The following is a 25,729-nucleotide window of genomic DNA, read 5'->3' on the forward strand; positions in this document are numbered from 1 at the left end:
AATACTTACTATCATCCTGTGCTTTATACGAAGTCAAATCCATATCTATAGGATTTCCAAATAAAAAGGATATTTTATTACAATAGTACACAACAAACTGAAGTCATTACCAATTCGAAGGGATCCATGCAATTTTCCTTAAAGGGGAACCTATACTTTCTACTAAAAGAAAAATTTATAAAAAATTACAGCAAAAGCTATAAAATCAAATATACACCTACAATATCTTATAACAACTACACACTGAAAATGAGCATAACAAAAATTTAACTACATATTGACAAAGCCAATATTCAGCAGTAAACTACAGAGATGAACATGATCTAAGAAGCAACAGATGACATAACATTTAAGCAGGATTCACTAAAGAATATTCTCAAGTAAACATGACATTTATATGTATATGTATGACGAGAACAAGCTTCTTACCAGCTCCTGTGGTTCCCTCTCACCAGCTCGCACACCCACACATACCGTATCAGAACTTATGATATTTGAGAAATGTTACTTTATGTTTATTTCCTCTAAATATATATACAGGATTATGAAAAAAAAATTCACTATGATACAAAAGAGCAGGTACTGTGAAAATTTATCGGAGTCCAGTTTGGGAGAGAGAGAAAATGAAATGAAACAAAAAGATATAGTGTATAAGAAAAAGTTAAAATAGGAGTGATTGATACTCTAACTAGGCACTGTTGATCACCTTGTGATGTTTGCACAGACAATTCCTGACAGCAAATATCTAAATATCATTTATAGAAAAAACCGAATTCTAGTAACATTTATTTTTATCATTACCTGTGAATCACATTGCCAACATTCAGACATGAGCTTCTAACCTTAAAATTCAAATAAAATGCATATTCATCTTTTAACCCCTATATCCTACACAGAAAAAAAAATGTCCTGCTGATCCTTATTGTTTAGGCAACATTCATAGCTATAATACAGAACAATAATGGAAAAAAAAACTAAAATTCACGAAGGTGTACCGCTAATAATTACGATACTAGATGGTTCACTAGTGTCTCGATAGTACTGTAGCAGTTAGTGTAGCTTTCAGATGTTTGACAGTGTAGGCTAGTCTATTTATTTCTAACAAAATAGGAGTAAAACACACTTCTAGAATATTGCCTAAACATATGGGTACTATATGCCTTAAAGGCAACAACCTGTGAAACATGAAATATATGAAAGGCACATAAAAATATTTAAGATGGGTAAAAATATGAAAAGCAGATAAAAATAAATATAACATATGCAATTTGATTACCATAAGCCAGATGTTCTAAATCACAAGAAAAGATTGGGGTACTGTGTGTGTTAAGTTTTTTCTTTAATTATAATTGAAATATTTCTTTAATCTGACAATTCATTTTAAACATTCTGCTGAAAAAATTTCTTTATTCTTTGATGATATTTTCTAGTTCAATAACATAAGATCAAAAAAAAAAAAAAACTTTTTTAGCACGATAGCCTAAGCATCAAAATTACATTACGTTGGAAGTGAGAATGTGTGACAATGCGAGAAAAAACTTTTACTTTTGGTGGTTCAAGGTAAGAAAAATAAAATGCACTCCAAATTAAACCTTTTTTAAAAGCATTACACACATTAATAACAAATAGCTGTTTGAATGCTTAATATGGCCGCTGCTTCCACCTATTTCGATATGAAAACTCGATTTACAGAGAATAATTGACTGAAAACTTAAAAAAAAACTTAGAATTTCTTGATCTGTAAAATATGAATAAAATTAGATTATTGAATATTAATTGAATTAATATTTATATGCAAGAATTCTTGTTAGAGAAGTCATAGCCTAATTGGGGTGCAATAGCAGGGTCAACTGATGGAAAAGAGTGGAGGGTTGAGGGTGGTTGTAAGTTAACTAACACTAACAATGTTGGACAAGTTAACATTCCATCCTTTGAATGCACTCTTGGAACGCATCTGGTTTGGATGGTGGTTGGTTACTGTACTGATATCATACATACTACAAAGAGTTTCAGCCAAGACCCTTTCCAAGAATAAATTCTTAATGATATTAATAGACACTCCCACACCAGTAATATCACAAACTCTGCCTTTTAGGATACAGCATACAGATGAAACTACCCTATCCCCTTCGCTCCTAAAGATACTATTCCTCCACATTTTGAGAATGAAAGCGCTTGTACTAGCACCCAAATTAACTTCACTAGATGGTCCCAAATTAATAGTACTACTCATATTGCTAGATCATATATATATAAAAAAAAAGATACACTGTCTGAATGTGCAAGTGAATCCTTAAAAGTAAGTGACAAAAGTGTGAAAATGTTCATGTGCCAAAGGAATGTTCACCAATCCAGAAAGTGAAATCTGAATGGAAGTGGTGCGTTATGCGGGCACAAACGGGTAATGAGATATGACCCAATTAATTAAGGAACACAAAGGTCGATCCTGTACACTCGGTTCATACATGGAACTGGAAAACGCATCAGCAGTCCTGACCCATGCTTCTACTATTGGGTAAAAAGTGGATAGATAATAAAAATAAAGTCTGATTAGCAGAAACAAGTGTTACAGGGAAGCACAAAACACTTGAAAAATACCTTAGAGAAAAATATGAAATAGGAGCTAGTTCTGATGGATTCAATTTTCTTTTCAGTTTTCCCTTAATAACAGTAGTCAGCTAAGACCTTATATCTATCACCTACAAACAAACTATCAGAAAAAGGTAGGAAAGGCAGTAAAGAAAACTTCAATCAACTTGGGAGAAGAGGAAATAGATATGCTATCAACTAAAGAGACAAAAGAGGTTCCTTAAAAATTAGAGAACTGATCCATAAAAGAAGCAAATTGTGATTTACCCCCAGCAATTTCTACCCTTAAATCCAAATTCTCACTCAGTACTTAAACACTAAGCTTTACATCCTGACTAACCTCTCTGCGATGCAAGAAGAAAATGGCAAAGGTGTAATAACTCTATCTAAATTTTCCCCTATAACACTATTCCCTTTATGCTTTCCACCTCACCCCTTAAAGTAATGAACTACAGTATACTGTTATTTGTTTATACAGACAGTTGCAGCATTTCACACATCTTTTGTCCAGTTCATACAATTGACCACTACACACAGCAAACAAATGACGGTCTATGTCTTCTAAGAAGTGCCTATTATTTGTGTAAGGCACAAAAATGCATTGAAAAGCATAATATACGCCTTGCTAATCATAAACAAAGTAATATGCATAGAAAATAGGTCACAAGAAATTCTACATCAATCTCAACCAACATACGATGGAATGAATTACAGGAGAGGGTTTTGGTGGGTCACAAGGTCCACCCAGCATTGTGTTTATTCAGTAGTATGAATCATGATACAGCACTAGATGGTCCACAGAGCCGAAGGACAAAAGGGTTGAAATTTTCTTTAAAGGGTGAAGCTCGAACATGTTAAATATTAGTTATGTGATTCACAGGTAACCTTCTTCAATATATGTCCTGAATACCACTTCTATGTCATATATCTATATAAAAAAAATTCTAAAAATTAATTTGAATTTTTCCTAACTATACAAACCAATCCTATAACAGGATTATGTTTTCAGCATAGCTAGAACTCGGCTGTTAAGTTCTATAACAAGGTGTCAGTAGTTACTGGAGGGTGCTACGTTACTGGGACCAACCGGTGTTGGTCTTAATTGACTGCCGACCAATACCTCTATAGGCACTACTAGAAAGATCTCTGATGTAACTTTCGTTGTATTACGAGTTTTTCCAGGAAAGACAGGTCGCCCTTAAGTTATTGCCACTGTTGCTGCTGGGATTTCTGGCTTGTGAAAGAAGGGAGGTGCTACTTTCCTGATTCCTGGGACTCAGTCTTTAGAAGGGAATGCATTCCCAATACTGTATCTATCCTCATTCCCAGATAAACCATTCTCTGCTTAGTCTCAAGGCTAGACTTCTTTACTTCTTTAAATTTATCATGAAGCTGAAGTTTGTCACATTGCTGGAGGAGCTGTCTCTATGGGGATCAGCCAGTTGTCTAGGCATCGAAGGGCTTTCGACACTCCAGCGCAGACGACTTTGAATTAGTAGATCTCCCCTCCATGGATAAAGAAGAGAAACTTCCTGGAGGACCAATGTACTGGTATTAGGATTAGGAAGTACTTGGTATCTCTTAGGTCTACCGAGAGCTTATAGTCTTCCTTATGGATGATGGCTCGTACAGTATTTGCTAACTCTATCTTGAATGGAATTTTAAGTACCAACTTATTCAGGGCAAAGATTGAAGACTGATATCCACTAGGAACAGGCCGTTGTAGAAGACTGGACACCTGTTCTGAACTAGTTTTATTTTACGAGGACAGATTGTAAGTGAATGACATTATCGGTGATCGAGTAAAGGGATGATGAGGGCCAAAAAACGGAAGGCGGTAATCGTCCTGGACTAGTTTCGCTGAGGACAGATTGTATGTAGATGACATTGTCGGTGTAGGAGTGAAGTGAGGGACATTGAGCGAGAGGCTGTAACTTCTGCTATGAGGCACTGCCACCTTAACAATTGGCTGGACAAGTGAATACAGTATATATAAACTTTATTAGGTGAGTGTGTGCACTCTCATCAGTGTGCCAAAGTGCTAACAATTAAGAATACACGACCGCTTAGAGGTGAGAATGTATGAGCGCCAAGAATTAAGTGTATGGGAGTTAAGAGGTGAGCGAGTTCAATCCCAAACAGAAGGATGTGCTTCAGCCCAGTCAGGCAAAAGGGTGCTTAGGAACTCCAGATCAGACGAATGTGTACTCATAGGGGAGTACGAGTGGCTGTCAGAATGTGCTGATAGCAGCATACAAATCTGTTGACAACAAGAGCAAATGCTTTCAGGCACATGCATCAAAATTAGGCCACATAATAGCGTGATCCAAAAATGTTAATGGAAGCGTGGATATGCTGTCAGCATTAATTGACGAAGCTGCGGCAGAGGTGAAGAAATAACCAAGTTCTCCTTCGGTAAAAATTTTTCAATCCTTGGTTATTTGTCGTCAATAGTCAAAACTTTCGAGGTAATGTAAGATCAGATTTTGTATATTGGCAGGTGCATAGAAACTGTTAGTCAGCTACAATTATCAGGGAAACTGCAAAATCCTTAACATCTCGTGAATAAACTAGATGGTAGTAAAAAACCAGTTAAGGGCCCCAGAAGTATGTCTGTACTATCTAGCAGCTGCATAATTGGTAACGCAGAGGAGGGGGGGTTGTGTGTGACTTCACCACCCGCCAGTAACTACTGACACCTCGTTATAAATCTTAACAGCAAAGTCCCAGCTAAGCTGAAAACATATACCTATTAAAGGAAGAAGGTTTGTAACCATGTATGAACAAACATTTTTATGGATGATGTTATGACTATAGTTCTTCATTTTCATTATTTTTACTTAGGGACTGAACTCTACTATTTTCTTCACTATAGCAACAAGACCTCGCATTTAATTGGCAAATGCATAAACCTTAATAAATACATCTGTACAGTTACAGTAAAAGTACAAAAACTGATACGTTAACTATTGAAAATTTAACACAACTTATCCAAACTGATAATTCAGACTAATATATCTTTTGGAAATTCAAAGCTAAGAAATTCTAAGGAAACTATTATATGCCACAGAAAAGCACAGTGGTAGTATCCGGCAAAAGAACTTCAATTAATTACAAGGTTTGATATTTCAACAAAGTCTTGCAAACAAATTCCATGTCTATCATTCCAGCAGTAAATCACTTCAACATCTACTCGTAATAATTAATGTCATCATTGTAATACTGTTTAAGCAGACCTAGCTCCCACTGAAGTTAAAATCCATCCCTTTTACTATCAAATATTTGTAAAGAATTCAGCTTGGAAATTGCTAAATTTAAAACAGCCTCTTAGCTGCATCAGTCAATAGAAAATATTGATAAATTTCACAAAGGTTCAGGGAACTCTTCATAACAGGCTTGGGTGGGTAGGTGGGTAAAAAAGTACACGATAAAGTTGATATAATTCTGGTCAATTTTGAAATCTGAATAGATTTCCTAATAAAAGATAGCACTGCAAAACCTAATCATAAAGGGCAAAACCTAGTGATATAATTTCATGATGACTATCTCAATTGACACTCTTCTGTCTAGTTCTGAGCAAAAAGCAAAAATAAAATACGTTACTTCTGAATTCTTTTAGGAATAACACAGTTTCTACTTTCCCTAGTGGATAAAACTAATTAAATAATTTTACACAGACCCTTGTCACTGCAATAAGAGTGAACATTCTAGCGCCTATCAATCTCCTATGATATTATCTAGGTTTCTATATTATTCTTTACTAAAAGAAGTAATTGCACATTACACAATTACGTTCAACTCCACACACCACTTATTACCTGAATAACAAAACTTGCACTTGACTGGTGTAAATACTATTAAAAATAGCAGCATCCTTCTGTTCTTATTGCACATTTTCTTTTATTTACTAAATAATTAGTATCCATTACTACATGCTAAATTTCAGTAGAGAATTGCCTCATAAATAGCTGTCAAACATCCATATTTACAAAGATGAACAATTCAACAAATTTCAAATGTGAGATGTGGTAGTGCAAATTACAAATAAATTGTAAAGATTCATAAACAATTATCTAAATCTTCCTTTTCAAGAGAAGCTACTTTTCAAATTCATTAGTTAGTGAAACTGTACTATTCAGTCAGGGCTATTCGAAACGGAAATATCTGAAATTCAGAGAAAATGAAAAATAAACCTGCTTCCGTAAGGTATGAGATCAGCGAGTAGTTGAATAAATGAGAAGTGGTGTCTAATCTGACAAAGTCAGTCCCATATTTAAGGGGAAAACTAAAATATTTCTGGTTTCATCCTGAAAAATTTGAAATAATTTTCTAGCCTACTATAAATGACATTGTCCCTAAAATTGGGAATACTATACATCAATAAGTGACCCCCTTTTCATCTAAATACTGAACTAGAAAAAATAAAAGTTTTAAATCCTAAAAAACTATCAAAATTATCCTACCTCACTAAAAATGACAAATTGACCCTAAAATTGTGAATACATCAAATAAGTAATCTCCATTTTAATTAACTTCCGAGATAGAAAAAAAAAAAATCCATCTAGTGAAATCCTGAACTCATAAAAATGACTAGCAACTTGGTGACCAAGATATTAAGTCAACAAAAAAAATTTGTGCAGAGGGTGAGCTACCTGTAGAAAAAGACTAACGTATGATTTCTGTTAGATGCTCCAGCATGATTCCTGACGTGCCAAGACAACAAACAATTAATCAGACTGATAGCAACAAGACATAGCATATTATCATTACAGTTTCTTTGTTAGTGCCACACAAGTTAACATCCGATTTTAATCAAAATATTACTGTCACACAATATTTCTGCATGAACAAGCATGCACCTTAAGCTTCCAAGTTTTTCTAATATCTTTTAACCAGAGTTCTTTATATATGGTTAACACTCCTTTGTCTTGATAGGTTAAAGCAAGCAGTAGTAAAGCAGCACAAAAATATATATACATTAGATTCAAGTGTCCACAACAGTCATTTGAATAAAAAGTAAAAGACAAGTAAAAGATTTCTGGAAAGTTGACATGTTAACATAATAAAGTATATAGCTACAACAAAATCTAAAATGTTCAAATTGTACTTAAGTTTGGCATATGGAAGAACATTATACTATATAATAAAAAAAATAATTAGAATATAACTGACAAGTTCAGAGTACGTTTCAGTTAAAAAAAATATAAAAAAAATTCCTGGATCCAGTACCCTTATTTTTCTGGAGAAATCTGAACAGGCTACTAGCCACTTATGAGGTCTGTTGTAAAAGACAAGGTGCATAATAGCCAAGTTATTCCTTGGGTGGCAACTGCCGTTAGGCTGGGGTAGAGAGACGGTGAGAAGGATACGTACTGGAGCTGGAGAATGGAGATCGTAACCCACCAGGAGCATCGACAACTGGTCGGATGAGAGTTAAATCTGTCGTCAGCAAACCGAAAAACGGATGGTGGGGACCAGGCTCGCCACTCTCGCCAGTTTCTTCCACAGTGAAGTATGTGTCCACCTCTTTCATCAACATTCTCTGCAACTAAACATAAGTAGGTTTAGACCAGGATCATCTATGTATAAATAAAAGGAATATGTGGGGGGGGGGGGAGACATGTGCTTGCATACAGTACTTATTTTAGGCTTTGAACACATGCATGTTTTTCCTTTTACCCAAGATCTCTCTTTTTAGTCTTTATTTCTGCATTTCTTCATTGATAGGTTATGTGCATGCTAAGCAACAGTAAGTTTGGAAATCATGCACATTTTACTGTACTCTACTGCATCTCAACGATACAGTATTATTAATAAAATGGATAATAAAAAACAAACCAAATCAAAAGTCAAGTGAAAGGACCATACAAAAATGACAGAAGTAACTAAAAAAAGGTAAAAAAAATTAATAGAAGAAATACTGAAAATGGGAAGTACAGAATTCTTAAGAAGCACTACAAAAAACAAGACTAAATCATTATTAAGAAGTAGTTTATTTAGACCAGTAAGGCTTATTTCCATGCTATTTAAAGAAATATCTTAAAAAGATTTTTTTCTAAATGAATGGGGCAAACACTAAGAATATTTATAATCTTTGACAGCTAGACAGGGAAAAACAAAGGAATGGATGAAACATAAGACAGTAAGCAATATTGCTCTTGGTTGAATCAACATTTCAATTGTATCCTATGCCATGGTCAATCTATTGATATTTTGTTCAACAACCTTCACAATTAATCTCTTTTCAAGTCCCTTCGAGATGGTCTGAATTTTTCTTATATTTGTGTACATACCTATTTACCCATCTGCGTGTGAATTTACTATACTATAATATAATTCTTATCTTAATGGGTTAAAGTTTCTTAATATTGTAATCCAGTCAAATGAAAAACCTTGTGAAAACAAAAAAAATGTAGGGAATTTGCTTCTAGGATTTTTCCCATGCTTGTTGAAAATAGGATAAAACTGAAGAGGGGCTGGACATGTCGTATTGAAGAAACATGAAGTTTCTATGATAAAACCTGGTAGTTATATATATATATATAGCTATAGCCTCTGTCGGTCCAGCAGATTTTTCAAAACTCGCAGCAACCGCCGAGTGGTAGTTGTTCGGTTAGGTGGTTAACAACCCTTACAGGGTGGTACTTGGAATCATTCCCGTTTTCTGTTCCTCAGATCATCTCTTGTCCGACCTGTCTCCTGAGGGGAGGTGGGTAGGACTTTAAATATATATATAACTGCCAGGTAAGTATTCATAAAACTTTGTTTTATCATAAAAAATGATATTTTGATTAAAATAAATTTTTGAATATACTTACCCGGTGAATATATAATAGCTGACGCCTCCGACGGCTCGACAGATTCCAAAAACTCGCGAGCGATCGCCGTGAAGGTTGCGGGTGTGACCACCAGCGCCGACTATCGGCCAGATACCGCATATACTTGTAAACATCTCCAGTTCTTCTCAGTCCCCTAGGTCTCTATCGGGGAGGAAGGGAGGGCCTTTAATTTATATATTCACCGGGTAAGTATATTCAAAAATTTATTTTATAATCAAAATATCATTTTTAAATATTAAACTTAGCCGGTGAATATATAATAGCTGATTCACACCCATGGTGGTGGGTAGAGACCAGTATTAATACAACAAAGGCGTATATGCTCAAGAGTTTTTGACAATTATTAAAAAAACAGACTTAAGTATAGGTACCTGGTAAGGAAGCAGACTCTGATTATTACTCTGCCTCATTAGTCCGCTATCCTCACGAAGCCCAGCGATCCTCTTAGGATGCTGAAAGACTCCCAGGATCTGCTATAACCAGGGTGAACACCCCTATAACAGGACCTCATCAATACCCTTAATCTGGGCGCTCTCAAGAAACAATATTTTGACCACCCGCCAAATCAAAAAGATTGCGAAAGACTTCTTAGTCTCCCGTACAACCCAAAATAAGATTAAAAATTTCAAGAGTAGATTAAAAGGATATTGGGATTAAGGGAATGTAGTGGTAGAGCCTTCACCCACTACTGCACTCGCTGCTACGAATGGTCCCAGTGTGTAGCAGTCCTCATAAAGAGTCTGGACATCTTTCAAGTAATATAAAGCGAAAACCGACTTGCCTCTCCAAAAGGTCGCGTCCATAATACTTTTAATGGGTCTATTTTGCTTAAACGCTACAGAAGTTGCTATCGCTCTAACTTCATGAGCCTTGACTTTAAGTAAATTATGATCCTTCTCACTTAATTGAGAGTGTGCCTCCCGAATAAAAAATCTAATAAAATAAGACCACGCATTCTTAGACATGGGCAAAGAGGGCTTTTTAACGGAGCACCATAAAGCCTCTGAACAACCTCGTCGCGGTTTAGTTCTGGATAAACAAAATTTAAGAGCTCTAACGGGGCACAGCACTCTTTCAACTTCATTCCCCACAATCTCAGAAAGACTGGGGATTTCAAATGATTTAGGCCAAGGACGAGACGGAAGTTCATTCTTGGCCAAAAAAACCAAGTTGAAGAGTGCATACTGCTTTATTAGCGGAGAAACCGATGTTCTTGCTTAAAGCATGTATCTCACTAACCCTTTTAGCCGAAGCCAAGCTCACCAAAAAAAAAGTGTCTTGAGGGTAAGATCCTTCAGGGAGGCTGAATTTAATGGTTCAAACCTGTCTGACATAAGGAACTGTAGGACCACGTCCAAGTTCCAAGCAGGAGTCGAAATATGACGCTCCTTGGAAGTCTCGAAAGACTTAAGCAGGTCTTGGAGATCTTTGTTATTAGAAAGATCCAAACCCTTATGCCTGAAAACAGAAGCTAACATGCTTCTGTAGCCTTTAATGGTGGATGCAGAGAGGGAGCGACCGTTTCTCAGATAAGGCAGAAAATTCGCAATCTGCGCTACAGAGGCACTTGGAAGAGGAAATAGAGGAGGACTTGCACCAGTCTCTAAATACCTCCCATTTCGACTGATAGGTCCTGATGGTAGAGGATCTTCTAGCCCTCGCGATCGCTCTAGCTGCCTCCTTCGAAAACCCTCGAGCTCAAGAGAGTCTTTCGATAGTCTGAAGGCAGTTAGACGAAGCGTGGGGAGGCTTTGATAAAATCTCTTTACGTGAGGCTGTCGCAAGAGATCCATCCGTAACGGCAGACTTCTTGGAACGTCTACCAGCCATAGAAGTACCTCTGTGAACCACTCTCTTGCGGGCCAGAGTGGAGCAACCAATGTCAACCTGGTCCCTTCGTGAGAGGTGAACTTCTGCAGCACCTTGTTTAGGATCTTGAAAGGAGGAAAGGCAAAAACGTCCAGGTGAGACCAGTCCAGCAGGAAAGCGTCTATGTGGACTGCCTCTGGATCTGGAACTGGAAAGCAGTAAGTCAAGAGCCTCTTTGTCAGTGAAGTCGCAAAAAGATCTATGGTGGGTTGACCCCATGTCATCCATAGCTTCTCGCACACAGTCTTATGCAACGTCCACTCCATGGAGATGACTTGTCCTCTTCTGCTGAGGCAGTCCGCCAAGACATTCATTTTTCCTTGCACAAATCTCGCCAAAGGAGAGATGTTACTTGCCTTAAATGGAGTTTCTTCTGATTCGTGGATCAAAGACCCGAGCATTCCAGACTGTCCAGTGGATCTCCCTAACCCAAATCCGATGCATCTGAATACAACACATGGTTTGGGTTCTTGATCGCAAGAGAAAGACCTTCTCGAAGTCTGATGTTGCTGTCCCACCAAGTCGGTTTGGGTTCTTGATCGCAAGAGAAAGACCTTCTCGAAGTCTGATGTTGCTGTCCCACCAAGTCAGACATGTCTAGACTGAGTTGGAGATTGGGAAAGAGATACTCTCCAAGCCCTTCTCCTTGTTCCAATGGTTTAGATGAAATTGGAGAGGGCATAGGTTGAGTCTCCCCAGAGAGATAAACTACTCCAGCGATGAAAGAGTTCCCACGAGGCTAGTTCAAACTCTTACAGAGCAACTGTTTTTCTCTTGCAAGTGAAGGACTTTTAACAGAGCTTGTTCCATTCTTGTGGGAGACGAAAAGGCCCGAAAAATCAGACACTGTATCTCCATTCCCAAATAAAGAATAGTCTGGGATGGGGTACTGTAAGTTACGACTTCTCTACGTTCACTATGAGACCTAGCTCCTTGGTTAGGTCTAATGTCCATTAGAGGCTCTCCAGACAGCGATATAATGACGACGCCCTGATTAGTCGTCAAAATAAAGGGAGGCTCTGAATCCTCAAAAAATGTAGAAAGCTTGCTACATTTTGCAAGGGCCTTGTAAAAACAAGAGGAGCAGGAATGAGGCCAGAGTACAGTGCTCGACATTAGTACATTACTTTCCCGTCCACAAACCTCAGATGTTGTTGAAAGTTTGGATGAATCGGGATGTGGAAGTATGCATCCTGAAGGTCGAGAGAGACCATCCAGTCGCCTTCCCTTACTGCTGCCAAGACAGATTTGGTAGTCTTCATCGTGAACTTTGTCTTGACAATGAACACATTGAGCGCACTTACATCTTAAGTACTCCTGCAGTGAACGTGGCTGCCAGATCATTGGAGCCATCCCTGATAGCCTTGTTCCTGCAGTGAACGTGGCTGTCAGATCATTGGAGCCATCCCTGATAGCCTTGTTCATGCATGACATAATTGTACAGCAATACATTGACAGCTGGAGAGACCTTCTTACTTAAGGCTCCCAGGGACCAATCCAACAAATAAAAACTTCAAACGCTCGAAAAAAAAAACTCCTAACAGGAGATGGTCTAGCTCTGAAGCCGACCATAAAATCTTGGAGCGTCTCATGGCCAGGCGACGGGGAGAGTCTACGAGGCTTGAGAAGTCTCCCTGGGCAGAGGCAGGAACTCCCAAGCCGAGAACTTCTCCCGTGTCATACCAGACGCTCGCTCTAGAAGCCAGTTTAAAAGGAGGGAAAGCAAAGGCTGTCTTCCCCAAACTCCTCCTGGTGATCAACCAGTCGCCTAGCAAACGTAAAGCTCTCTTAGAAGAGCGAGAGCGCACTAGCTTAGAAAACGACGGCTTCGAAGTAGCTAGGCCTAGCGTAAACTCTGACGGAGGCGAACGAGGAGCAGCAGTTACAAAATGGTCCGGAAACAGATCCTTAAAAATCAGCATGATTTTTTTAAAGTCCATAGAGGGCTGAGCAGCTTTAGGCTCCTCTCCGTCTGACAAAGTCCCCAAAGGAATATCAGTTGGAGGGGGATCTGCAACTTCCTCATCTGAAGGAACCTCGTCCGACAATTGCCGAGTCTCATGAAAAGGAGAGACCTGCCGCGGCGGCAACGCTTGACAGGCAATGTCAACAAGCAAAGGAGCAGCAGTAGCAGTAGAGGAAGCGACGTCACGCCGCTGCTGAAAGGACTGAAATCCTTGTGACTGACCAACAACAACAACTGAAGTTGATTGACGCTCGACGTCACGTCGGAACTGCCTTGACTGCATAGACAAAGCAGGCAAAACAACCTCCGACTGCGGTGATTGACGCTCAACGTCACGCCGAGGCAACGGAGCCGGTCGGCGAACGTCAGGTCGGGGCTGCGGCGGCAGCGGCTGAACGTCAACACGAGACTGCAGCGAGGGAGGATCCACGTCACGTGACTGACGTGAAAAACTACTGACATCACGTTTCAAAGTACAAGAAACGTCAGCACTAACATCAAACGGACGAGTAAATACTCGTTTGGGCGGCTGACGGCCAGAGTCTCGTTCAGCGTAACGGCGACTCGAAAGCAAAGGATCATCGCGAACCTGCTCAACGTCATACTCCTCCATAAGGGAGGCAAGCTTAGTCTGCATGTCCCGCAGGACAACCCACTTCGGATCAACGGGAGTCGGAACGAGCCGAGACGACGGTAACGTCTGTGTTGGCAAAACATTGCCTTTACCGCGACCCTCGGACCCCGTGTTACGCTTGCGTTTAATAGGCGAACAGTCTTCTGACGACTGCAAAGGGTCAGAGCTGTCCCAATGGCTACAGCCAGGACGCTGGACCTGTCCTGAAGGGACTGACTTTCGCTTCAAGGGTCTAGAAACCTTGCGCCAAGGTTTCTTGTGCGAAAAGTCTTCGGATGACGAGGAGAACACAGTCTCACCCGTCTTATGGTAAGGGCGATCTTGACGAGAAACGTCCGATACTGTACCAAAGAGGGAAAGTCTGTACGTTGGTTAAAGCCTCTCGTCCCCTTAAGTCCTACGACATTACTTCTCCCTGGTGCAGGGGAGCCTGAAAGAGGTCTCGGACTAGGGGAGCGACAAGCACGAACAAACGAACCCTCCGCAACACAGAACATGTTTTTTGCACTTACTTCACTGATATCGTATTTTTCAATAATTTCACATTAGGCATGAATAAAATTGATTTCTACCTGAAGCACGCAATTCTCCCTTACATCAAAAGGTTAGAATTGCGAAATGAGTCGTATAATGTAAGCACATTAGTACAAAATGAAACACATGCAAAAATCAATAAACATATACATATATATCGAATAAAACGGAAATATATAAAGTTAAAAAGGATCAGTGACTGGGGAGGAGACTAAACACTAGTTCACTAAGGACTACGTTTTCAATCTCTCACCGAACAGTGCCTTGGGACGAGAATAAAAACTAAAACGTTTTATCCTCTCTCCCCGTACAGAGACTTGGGACGAGAGTAAAAAACTGAATCGAGAACAACGTTACTCGCTCCCAAACTCCTTGTACAGAGACTTGGGACGAGAATAAAGATCGGATCGTTCTCTCTTTCTCTCTCTCTCTCTCTCTTGTCACACACAAGAGAATGGCCCACTCACCCTTCGTCAATAAACAGGTTATTTGACCAAAGGAAAAAACTGAAAGGACTAAGAAATTGAAAATTAACAAGTTCCTTTAAATTAGTATCTAAAACACTTCAGTTTGAAAGAAGAATGAACAAAACGTCAAAATCGATTTACTCTTTCTGCAAAGTGAAACCGTGATTCTCTCTTTCTCTATCGTAACGATAGAGCGCAAACTGCGTAGCATAAATAAACCAAACGTTAGTTCATCTTTGAAAAAACCGCACGAAGACTATTCAAAGAATATATTTCTTAAAATATTTTCTAAAAAATATTCATTTCATAACTCTTACAGAGCAATTGATTTAAACTTAACAAAAATAAAAGTTGAATGGGCTCAACGTTGTTTAACTTCGTTTTCCAAGTTAGGACCGCCTACAAGGAATAGGCAAAGGCCGCATATAAACAAAACATAAAATTTATCTTGATGTTTAGTATAAATGGAAAGCTAATCGAAGAGGCCTAATAAAGGCGGGTGAGATATAAAATATATAGAGGAAAATCTATAAATATCAACAATAATTTATAATGTGATAAAATAATTACTAAAAGCCTTAAACACACTTCCGTACACTGAGGGAAGGGTCGGCCATCTTTTCTCTATGGAAAAACCAGAGATAAAAAAAAAAAAAAAGCAAGGTCAAAACACTTTTCCTCTCCTTTCAAAAGCATTTCTTTTGAAGATAGTATTGAATAATCCAACACGGCGAAAGCAATAAAACCAAAACCAAGTACTTCACCAATTCGGTAGAAAACTCGTGGTCATAAAGCGAGTGGAACCAACTTGTTGACAAGACCGACAGAGAAGAACTGGAGATGTTTACAAGTATATGCGGTATCTGGCCGATAGTCGGCGCTGGTGGTCACATCCGCAACCTTCACGGCGATCGCTCGCGAGTTTTTGGAATCTGTCGAGCCGTCGGAGACGTCAGCTATTATATATTCACCGGTTAAGTTTAATATTTAAAACTTAATTTTTACGAATAGAACTTACCTGGCCGTTACATATATATAGCTGATTCACACATTTGAAGGTGGGTGAAAGACAGCCAACATCGTTGGGAAACAACTATAAGTCGTAGGTAATCACCTTGATTCCTTACCTGCTAAGGTAGCTGACTTCAAAGGTTCCTGCCTCGAGTCGCTTTCCCTTAGGAGTGCCAGCCAGGTGGAGACCTGTTACCTGAAACAACTCAATCGAGTCTGTCAAACGAGGCAAGACCAACAATGTGACTACACTTCTGCACTACCTATCCCCCTTTTATTATCTGCAACCTTACTCAACCTAACCACCTAACTTTGCAGACTAGATATCTTACTTATCTAGCTAGAGTGATGGTGCTGTTCCCACAAGTCAGTACACTCAGACAACCATAAAAACACAAACCCAATTACAGGCATACCGTACAATAGTTAAGGTTGAGGGGAGGTAGTAACTCCTTTACCCAATACAGAAGCAGTAGCTACGTATGGGCCCAAAGTGTAACACTTTTCATAGTCAACTCTTACCTCTCTGAGGTAACGAGTAGCGAACACAGAGTTGCTTCTCCAAAATGTTTCGTCCATTATTTGCTTAACTGACATATTCTTCCGATATGTCAGTGATGTTGCAATGGCTCTCACCTCGTGAGCCTTTACTTTTAACAGACCGAAGGTCTCCTCCTTGCATAAGAGGCGAGCTTCTCTTATCGTCTCCCTCAAGAAGAATGATAACGCATTCTTCGAGAGGGGCTTTTGTGGATTCTTTACCGAACACCATAAAAAACTGGATGCACCTCTTAAATTCTTTGTCCGCGATAAATATGCCCTGAGGGCTCTAACTGGGCAGAGAAGTCTCTCCTCCTCTTGGCCCACTAAATTTGTGAGGTTAGGAACCTCAAACGTCCCCGGGCAGGGTTTGGATGGGTTCTCATTCTTAGAGAGGAAGTCGAGCCTTAACACACATACTGCTCCATCCTGGTTGAAGCCCACCTGCTTCTCTATTGCATGAATCTCGCTGATGGAAAGAGCCATCAAGAACAGAGTTTTCTTAGTTACGTCTCTAAGGGTTGCTTGCGAGATGGGCTCGAACTTCCTGCTGCATAAAAACTTCAAAACCACATCCAAATTCCAAGCCGGGGGTCTCAATTGAGTCTGTTCAGTAGTTTCAAACGACTTTAAGAGATCCTTCAAGTCTGTATCTTGCGTCAAATCTATGCCTCTGTGCCTAAAGACAGCCAAAAGCATACTTCTGTATCCTTTTAGGGTGGATACGGCCAGCTTAGAGTCTTGCCTGAGGAACAATAGAAAATCAGCTATCTGGCTCACAGAGGTAGTGGTTGAAGACACTTTGCGTTGTTTAAACCACGATCTAAAGGTCTCTCACTTCGATTGGTACACTCACTGTGAAGAGACCTTCCTCACTCTGGCGATTGCTCTTGTAGCTTGTGTAGAAAAGCCCCTCACTCTGACAAGCTTCTCGATAGTCTGAAGGCAGTCAGTTGTAGAGCGAGGGGGTTTTGATGATACCTCTCGAAGTGGGGCTGTTTGAGAAGCTTTGGACTTGGAGGAAGGCTTCTCGGAAAGTCCACTAACATCTCCACCACCTCTGTGAACCACTCTCTTTCTGGCCAGAATGGAGCTATCAAGATCATTCTCCCTGCCTCGAGGAGAGTGAATTTCTTGATGACTAGGTTGATAATCTTGAACGGGGGGAATGCATAAGTGTCTATCCCTGTCCGCTATTGCTTCCTTGTCCGGGACTAGGGAGCAGTAGTTGGGGATTCTCTTGTTCTGGTTGGAGGCGAAGAGGTCTATTGAAGGCCTCCCCCATAACTTCCACAGCCTCTGGCAAACCTGATGGTTGAGGGTCCATTCAGTGGGCAGAACTTGCCCTTTCCTGGTGAGCATGTCTGCTCTTACATTCTTCTGTCACTGCACGAATCTTGTTCAAAGCTCTACGCCATTCTCCTTCGCCCACAGAAGGAGCGCTCATGCTGTTTCGTACAGGGACAGAGAATGAGTCCCTTCTTGCTTCTTGATCTAAGCCAGGGCCGTGGTGTTGTCTGAATTGACTTCTACTACTCTCCCCGAGACAAAGTCTTTGAAGGCTTTCGATCCTAACAGAATGGCCATCAACTCTTTCCTGTTGTCGTTCTGTTCCACTTCCCAAGAGCCTGAGACCTCCCTGCTCCCCAGTGTTGCTCCCCATCCTGACTCCGAAGCGTCTGAGAACACCACTAGGACTGGGTTCTTCCTGAACAGGGAGATTCCTTCTCCTAATATCGACGGATCCAACCACCAACTCAGATGTCTCTTGATCTCAGCTGGAATGGGGAAGGAAAAGGAGGAGTCCTGATTCTTCCTGTCCCGTACTCTTAAAAGGATGTGTTGTAGAGGTCTCAGATGCAACCTTCCCAGGCAGACAAACTGCTCGAGCGAGGAGAGGGTGCCCAGCAAACTCATCCAATCCCTCGCCGAGCACTTCTGCCTCCCCAGGAATTCCTGCACCTTCTCGAGGCACCTGTTTTGCCTTTCTTGGGAGGGAAAAGCCCGAAAACGAGCCGAGTCCAGAACTACCCCCAAATAAAGAATCGTCTGACTCGTTTCGTCTGGGACTTCTCCTTGTTGATGACGAGACCCAGTTCCTGGGTCATCATAAATGTCTTGTGTAAGTCCTTCAGTTTGCTCTACTGCCCGTCTCCTGCCTTCTTCCTCTGAATTCCGTCCTAGATGGGGCTCTACACCGAAAGGGCTGCTGAACTTTCTTCTCCTCCTTCTTCAAAGATGACGGATTTCCCGGTAGAGCCTTCCTTGCGGAGCACGTCAGGTCTTGCGTAGCATTTTGTGTCAGCGAAAGGGTAATGTCCCTGACTAGGGACTCGGGAAAAAGATGTTCCAAGAGAGGGGCGTATAGGAGCTCTGCCATCAGTGCGACCGTAACTGCTTTGGTCGTGAAGGAGCATAATAGAGCCCTCTTCTTCAGAATTCCCGCAGAAAACGGGGAAGCCAACTCGTTTGCCCCATCTCTTAGAGCCTTATTCATACAGGCCATAATACTGGTTAGGTCTTCTGTCCCTGTGGCTTGAATGTGTTCTGCTTTCCTGGCCAGTGTTCCATGTGCCCAGTCTAAGAAGCTGAACACTTCGAAGGATCTGAAGATCCCTTTGATGAGGTGGTCTAGCTCTGACATAGACCACATCACCTTAGCAGAATTAAGGGCATGTCTCCTAGACGAATCTACTATGCCGGAGAAGTCCCCCTGGGAGGAGGCAGGTACTCCCAGGCCAAGAGCTTCTCCAGTCTCATGCCACATGCCCACCTTAGAGGCAAGTCTGGCAGGTGGAAACGAGAAGGTGGTCTTCACTACTTGTCTACGTTCTTTCCAGAGCCTTCTTTGCCGAAATCGACAGTTTCATCTTGATGAAAGCTGACTGCTTCTTCGACTTCTTCCTGATGAACTGTGACTGAGGAGAACGAGGAGCACCAGGTTTAAACTCCTCTTCATACAGCTCAAGGAGGGAGCGTGAGAGGACCTTATAGTCAGCAGCTGCATTAGCAGGTTTATCTTCGTCCTCCGAAATATCCTCTAAGTCCTGGATTCTTCCAACTCTGTTTCCTTTTGAGCTGAAGGAAGTAAGTCAGAGGTTTCTTTAACATCCAAATTAATTTCAGTCCAGCGTGCATAAGTATCACTCCCTTCTAGCTGTTCACCTGCGTCAGAGGAGTAAAGCCGATCGCCGGATGCGTCCTGTAGGCGAGAACTGGATGCGTCCTGACGTCGGGAGACGCATGCGTCCTGGAGCCGAGCACTGGTTACATCTTGGTGTCGGGCACTTGATGCGTCCTTGCGTCGAGCGGTGGATGCGTCCTGACGTAGAGAGCTGGATGCGTCCTTGCATCGAGAGATGAATGCGTCCTGACGTCGAGAGTTGGAAGCGTCCTGGAGAGGCAGGCTGGATGCGTCCTGACGTCATGAGCTGGATGTGTCCTGACGACGAGAGTTGTATGCGTCCTGTCGTCGAGAGCTGGAACCGTCTTGTCGAGTGCTGGTCTGACGAGAGCGAGAGTAGATGTCTTCCTGCCGTGGAGAACTGAAAGCGTCGTCGTGTCGAGCCAAAGAATCATCGTATCGGAGAGAGGGAGAATATTCCTGTCGTCTAGAGGAAGGAGAGACGTGGCGTCGAGAGCTTGACGAATCGCGGCGTCGAGAGTCGGGAGAAGAACCCTGATTGGCGCCAGGAACTTTGCGGTGCCGAGAGAGGGGCGTTTCCCAGTGCAAAGTATGACGTATCCTCCCCTCACCGCGAGAACGGTGCTGTCTGTAGTCCCGAAAGGGAGAGGAACTCCGTTCCCTCTTACTAGCTTAAGAAAACTTTGCGGGCGTTTCTTTGCTTGACCTGTTCACTGGTAACTTGTCGTCCTTACGTCTGCCAGACTGGGGGTGAGGACGGCTAAAAGCTTGAACTAGTGACACCAGTTGGTCTTGCATGACGGTCATGAAGGATTTCGCAACCGCTGCTGGGTCTTGCAATTCCGAAGGAGAAGGATGCCGAGTCACGCTGGTAGCAGGAGAAGGTTCTCTAGAGAGTCCTTCGTAACCTGAAGGAAGAGGAGATCTCTCCTTCCTCCAACCGTCCTGCGGAAAATCGTCCCTTCTAGGTTTAGATCTTTTCGCTAGAGAGGCGTTCCAGTCATCGTCGGAAGGAAAAGGTTCCGGGCTACCTACTCCATCTACTCGAAAGGGGAGAGCGAGTACGGGTCTTGTCAGCTTGCTGCATCCACCTTCTCTTGGTCGGCCTCAATGCCTCATACTGCCATCTGCGTCTAGGAGAGGGGCTCGGAGAAGGCACTACCACGTCCGACACGCCTTTTCCGTGGCGGTCATAAGCAGCCTGGGAAATAGCAACAGGACTGCTTGAGGCGACGGCTGACCGAGGATACGTACCTCTCATCTACTTGCGGTCGTCAACGTACCTTCTCCCTTGGTCCTGGGAGCTTGGTAGAGGTCTAGACCTAGGGGCGTGACAGGTTCGGTCAGTTGCCACCTCCACTGCACTTTCACAAGCACTATCACTAATTTCACTTGCACTCTTACCTTCCTTCAAGGCTGCAAGCTGGTCCTTAAGATACTTCATCTCAGCCGCCATCCTGAGGGTCATCCACAGTAGTCACAGTTCCTGTAGAAGGAGCAGGGGCTACTACCTCAGGAGAAGGTTCAACTTCTACAGAAGATCTAGGAATTGAGGGGTTATAAGAAATGTCTAGGCTAACATCACTAACAGACTTAGATTTACAAGCCCTCCTGACTTTATCCAATTCTAATTTACGCACATAGCATTTCATTTCCATCTATTTCTTTTCATCCAAAACCTCACATTCTTTACACCTTTTATCCAGAGCACACTCAAAGCCCCTGCACCCCAAACAAACAGTGTGAGGGTCCACCGAAGCTTTCGGCAACCTCACCTTGCATTCCTCATTCACACAAACTCGAAAATGCTTATCAGACATCGTATCCAAAGAACAATCAAAAGAATAAATAAAAAAAACGAGGCACAAAAGCGATTGCCAATCCACAGGTCGGTATACGTCACCAATAATTAGTCCAATACAGCGACACAGAGAAGCGAGCGAAAAACCCGACGGCGGACCAGCAACGATGTTGTCAGCCCAACCGGCAGAGATGATCTGAGGAACAGAAAACGGGAGTGATTCTAAGTACCACCCTGTAAGGGTTGTTAACCACCTAACTGAACAACTACCACTCGGCGGTTGCCGCGAGTTTTGAAAAATCTGCCGGACCGACAGAGACTATAGCTATATATATATAACTGCCAGGTAAGTTCTATTCGTAAAATAATAGTTTAAATGATAAAGAAGTATTTATGATGTAAAAACCTAGAAAACAGGTTGGGTTGGGAGGTTCAAGATTCTTGAACATGGTAGGTTAGGGTACTTGGAATGAATCCTAATTGAAATAAGCTATGGTTCTTTTCTTGCATGGCACAAAGAGGGTTTGCAGTTATCCTCACAGACACAGGTCTTCATGGAATTTGGGCCTAGTAGTTGAACTAAGAAATAATAGTTCAGAGGGACAGAATTATGGAAGAAATCTAGCCACGAACAGAGCTAAAGTAGAGGGCTAAAATGTGGGAGGAACCAGGGACTGAAGGGACACTACAAAGGCTTCAGCAATCCACACAGTACACACAGTGAGGTGCATTAATGGCACTAAAGCCCATGGAGATATGAGGTATCAATAACAAAGAGCAAATTCCACATACTGTGAATGGGAGAGGGGCTACATTATCAACTTTCGATGCATGGTATTTGTAGTGTACAATTAAGAATAAAAAGTTATAAAAAAATTAAAATACAAAATATCAAAATTGGTCACACTTAAAACTTTACTTACCTTAGTTGGACTGGAATATCTAATAAATTGTGTATATATATCTTATACTGTGCATATATCACCATACTGATCACAGTTCCTTATAATAAGATGATAAATATTATCCATGAACACAATATTTGGAGAAGTCTATAATTTATTAGTTAAAAACTTTAGGCACATCTTGCAACTACAATTTTGACAATATTCCCAATGTTCTCTATGGTTAATGGCAAATAAGACATGATTTGAAAGGTCAAACAATCAAAATCAAACAAACTCCATATTATATACAGAGGGAATGAGCAAGAATACATTTACATACACAGATGGGTAGAATCGGCTACAGACAGCTTGCAATATCTAGATCATCAACCAATAGAAACTTAGAACCCCATAAGCCACTTAATATCTAATCAGAGCTAAATCAATCTCAAGCAAGATCTTTTGATAAAAAATTGTGGGAAACCACAGACCCATAGAAAAAGATTGTGATTCTTACAAGAATACCGCAGCACAAGCAATGAAAGCTCAGGTTGAAGGTGAAAGCTCAGGGTAGTAGAGTTTTATTAATCCACATACTGCTATGAACAAAGCATTATACAGTATATTGTATGATGAAATCTGTGGCTTGAACACACCTACAGAAAGATGGAAAACACATGGCCAACCAGATTTCTATAGTCAGCTTGTTTGTCAGTCATTTCTATTTATATATGAACTCATTTTATGAAAAACCAAATGTCTTTAGAATTTATGAAACTTCAACAGAGCACCATGTGAGGTACACTGTAGGCACTAACCCCATGCGGGAAGTAGACCTTCTGAAATATTCTAAGAACAAGAAAAGTAAAAGCTGCAACATAATCAATAGCTAAATGAGAGGAAAATGTGCACGACTATACTCAAAGATGAGATAGTATAATGTGGCCAATATGATTCAACTACCACAAAGTTCATTTATAATATTTAAATCAAACACAGTCAATGAAACATTATTGAGATGAGGTGGATAATGAACTCCATCAACTACATCATTTCCTTTAAAACCCTCTAACAAAATACAGTACCGTATATACAATTTTATATAGTAATTTACAATTATTACTAATACATTTATTTCTTATTGAAGTGATTCAGAATTCAGCAAACTTTCAGCAGATTAATCATAACCAATTATATTAAAACTTTCTCTTAACTTTCAGCCCAAATGCATTTTTTGGTCCAAGTTTTATCTATGCCTTTGGGCATGACTTTCTAGACCTTCCTACGAGTTTTCAGAAGACCAAGGAAAAACGGATTAATACTTGTACACTATATATACAGTATATAAAAAATATGTCCAATAGTCTTGTACTTTTAAAATACTCCAAGCAGACTTACAGTTGCATGCCATGACTGGGTGGTTCGACGTGCTGATGTTGTGAGAGCATCCCAGTGTTGTTCAAGGAAAGGAATAATGTCACGCTGAAGACTGAACATCAACCGTCCATCTTTTTCTTTCGCATTGTACTGCAAGTTAGCTAGTGCTGTAATGCACATATCCCGAAGCTCTGTTGAAAAAAGTTCATAAGGTAAGAATTTTCAACAAATAAATTGTAAAAAATACTACTTTCAAAATACTCTACCCAGTAGTGCGGGAAGACAATATAAAAATAAAGCTTACCTAAAGAATTTTCATTTTTAATAAAACTGATTTCAATAATAACTCGCAACATTCATTTGTTACATGTTAAAAAAAAATATAAGAATAACTTTTATTACAAGCCTTTGCAGTATCTTGGGGAGGATGGAGCAAACCTATTAATATTGAGTAGGTATTGAAATAAAAATTGTAAAATTCTTTTTATTTCAATGGATCTTGGCCAACATTAATTTGCTGAATATTGCATTCAGAATGCAGTGATATGCTAAAAAATGATATTTTGATTATAAAATAAATTTTTGAATATACTTACCCGGTGAATATATAATAGCTGACGTCTCCGACGGCTCGACAGAATTCAAAAACTCGCGAGCGATCGCCATGAAGGTAGCGGGTGTGCCCACCAGCGCCAACTATCGGCCAGATACCGCATATACATGTAAACAGCTCCAGTTCTTCTCATCCCGCTGTGCCTTTAATTTATATATTCACCGGGTAAGTATATTCAAAAATTTATTTTATAATCAAAATATCATTTTCAAATATTAAACTTAGCCGGTGAATATATAATAGCTGATTCACACCCATGGTGGTGGGTAGAGACCAGTATTAATACAGTTTACGGCGTATATGCTTAGAGTTTTTGACAGTTATATCATAACAAAACCCAAATAAATATTGGTACCTGGTAATGAAGCTGACTCTAACGATTACTCTGCCTTGTTAGTCCGCTTTCCTCACGAAGCCCAGCCATCCTCTTAGGATGCTGAAAGACTCCCAGGAGCTGAAGTATCTAGGGCGACAACCCATACAACAGGACCTCATCAAAACCCTTAATCTGGGCGCTCTCAAGAAATGACATTTGACCACCCGCCAAATCAAAAAGGATGCGAAAGGCTTCTTAGCCTTCCGTACAACCCAATTAAAAACATTTCAAGAGAAGATTAAAAGGATATTGGAATTAAGGGAATGTAGTGGTAGAACCCTTACCCACTACTGCACTCGCTGCAACGAATGGACTCAGTGTGTAGCAGTCCTCATAAAGAGTCTGGACATCTTTTAAGTAAAATGACGCGAATACCGACTTGCTTCTCCAAACGGTCGCGTCCATAATACTTTGCAGAGATCTGTTTTGCTTAAAGGCCACAGAAGTTGCTATAGCTCTTACTTCGTGCGTCTTAACCTTAAGCAAGCAACGATCTTTTTCACTCAAGTGAGAATGAGCCTCTCGGATTAAAAATCTAATAAAATATGACAAAGCAATCTTTGACATAGGCAATGAAGGCTTCTTAACTGAGCACCACAAAGCCTCAGATCCACCTCGTAAGGATTTAGTCCGAGCTAAATAAAACTCCAGAGCTCTAACTGGACACAGCACTCTTTCAAGCTCGTTGCCTACGATCTCTGACAGGCAAGGTATATCAAATGACTTAGGCCAAGGACGAGAAGGCAGTTCATTTTTGGCCAAGAAAACCAAGCTGAAGTGAACATGTGGCTTTATCTGTAGAAAAGCCGATGTTCCTACTGAAGGCATGGATCTCACTGACCCTTTTAGCCGAAGCCAAGCACACTAAGAAAAGCGTCTTGAGGGTGAGATCCTTCAGAGAGGCTGAATGTAATGGCTCAAACCTGTCGGACATTAGGAACCTTAGGACCACGTCTAAGTTCCATCCAGGAGTTGCCATACGACGCTCCTTAGAGGTCTCGAAGGACTTAAGGAGATCTTGGAGATCTTGATTATTGGACAGATCTAAGCCTCTATGTCTGAACACAGACGCCAACATGCT

At 40.8% G+C, this 25,729-nt stretch overlaps 1 protein-coding gene across 1 annotated transcript in view; it reads right to left on the reverse strand.

Moving 5' to 3' along the window:
- LOC137658933 (set1/Ash2 histone methyltransferase complex subunit ASH2-like) overlaps positions 1-25,729 on the reverse strand; it is a 71,970-nt gene that overhangs the window by 13,041 nt on the left and 33,200 nt on the right. The window contains exons 4-5 of the mRNA XM_068394048.1: positions 23,681-23,850; positions 7,963-8,137 (exon numbers count right to left, since the gene is read on the reverse strand). Of these exons, the coding sequence (XP_068250149.1) occupies positions 7,963-8,137; positions 23,681-23,850 (345 nt within the window). The remainder of the gene's footprint in view (positions 1-7,962; positions 8,138-23,680; positions 23,851-25,729) is intronic.

This window comes from Palaemon carinicauda, chromosome 19 (genome assembly GCF_036898095.1).
Source record: "Palaemon carinicauda isolate YSFRI2023 chromosome 19, ASM3689809v2, whole genome shotgun sequence".
Classification (NCBI taxonomy): Eukaryota; Metazoa; Arthropoda; class Malacostraca; order Decapoda; family Palaemonidae; genus Palaemon; species Palaemon carinicauda.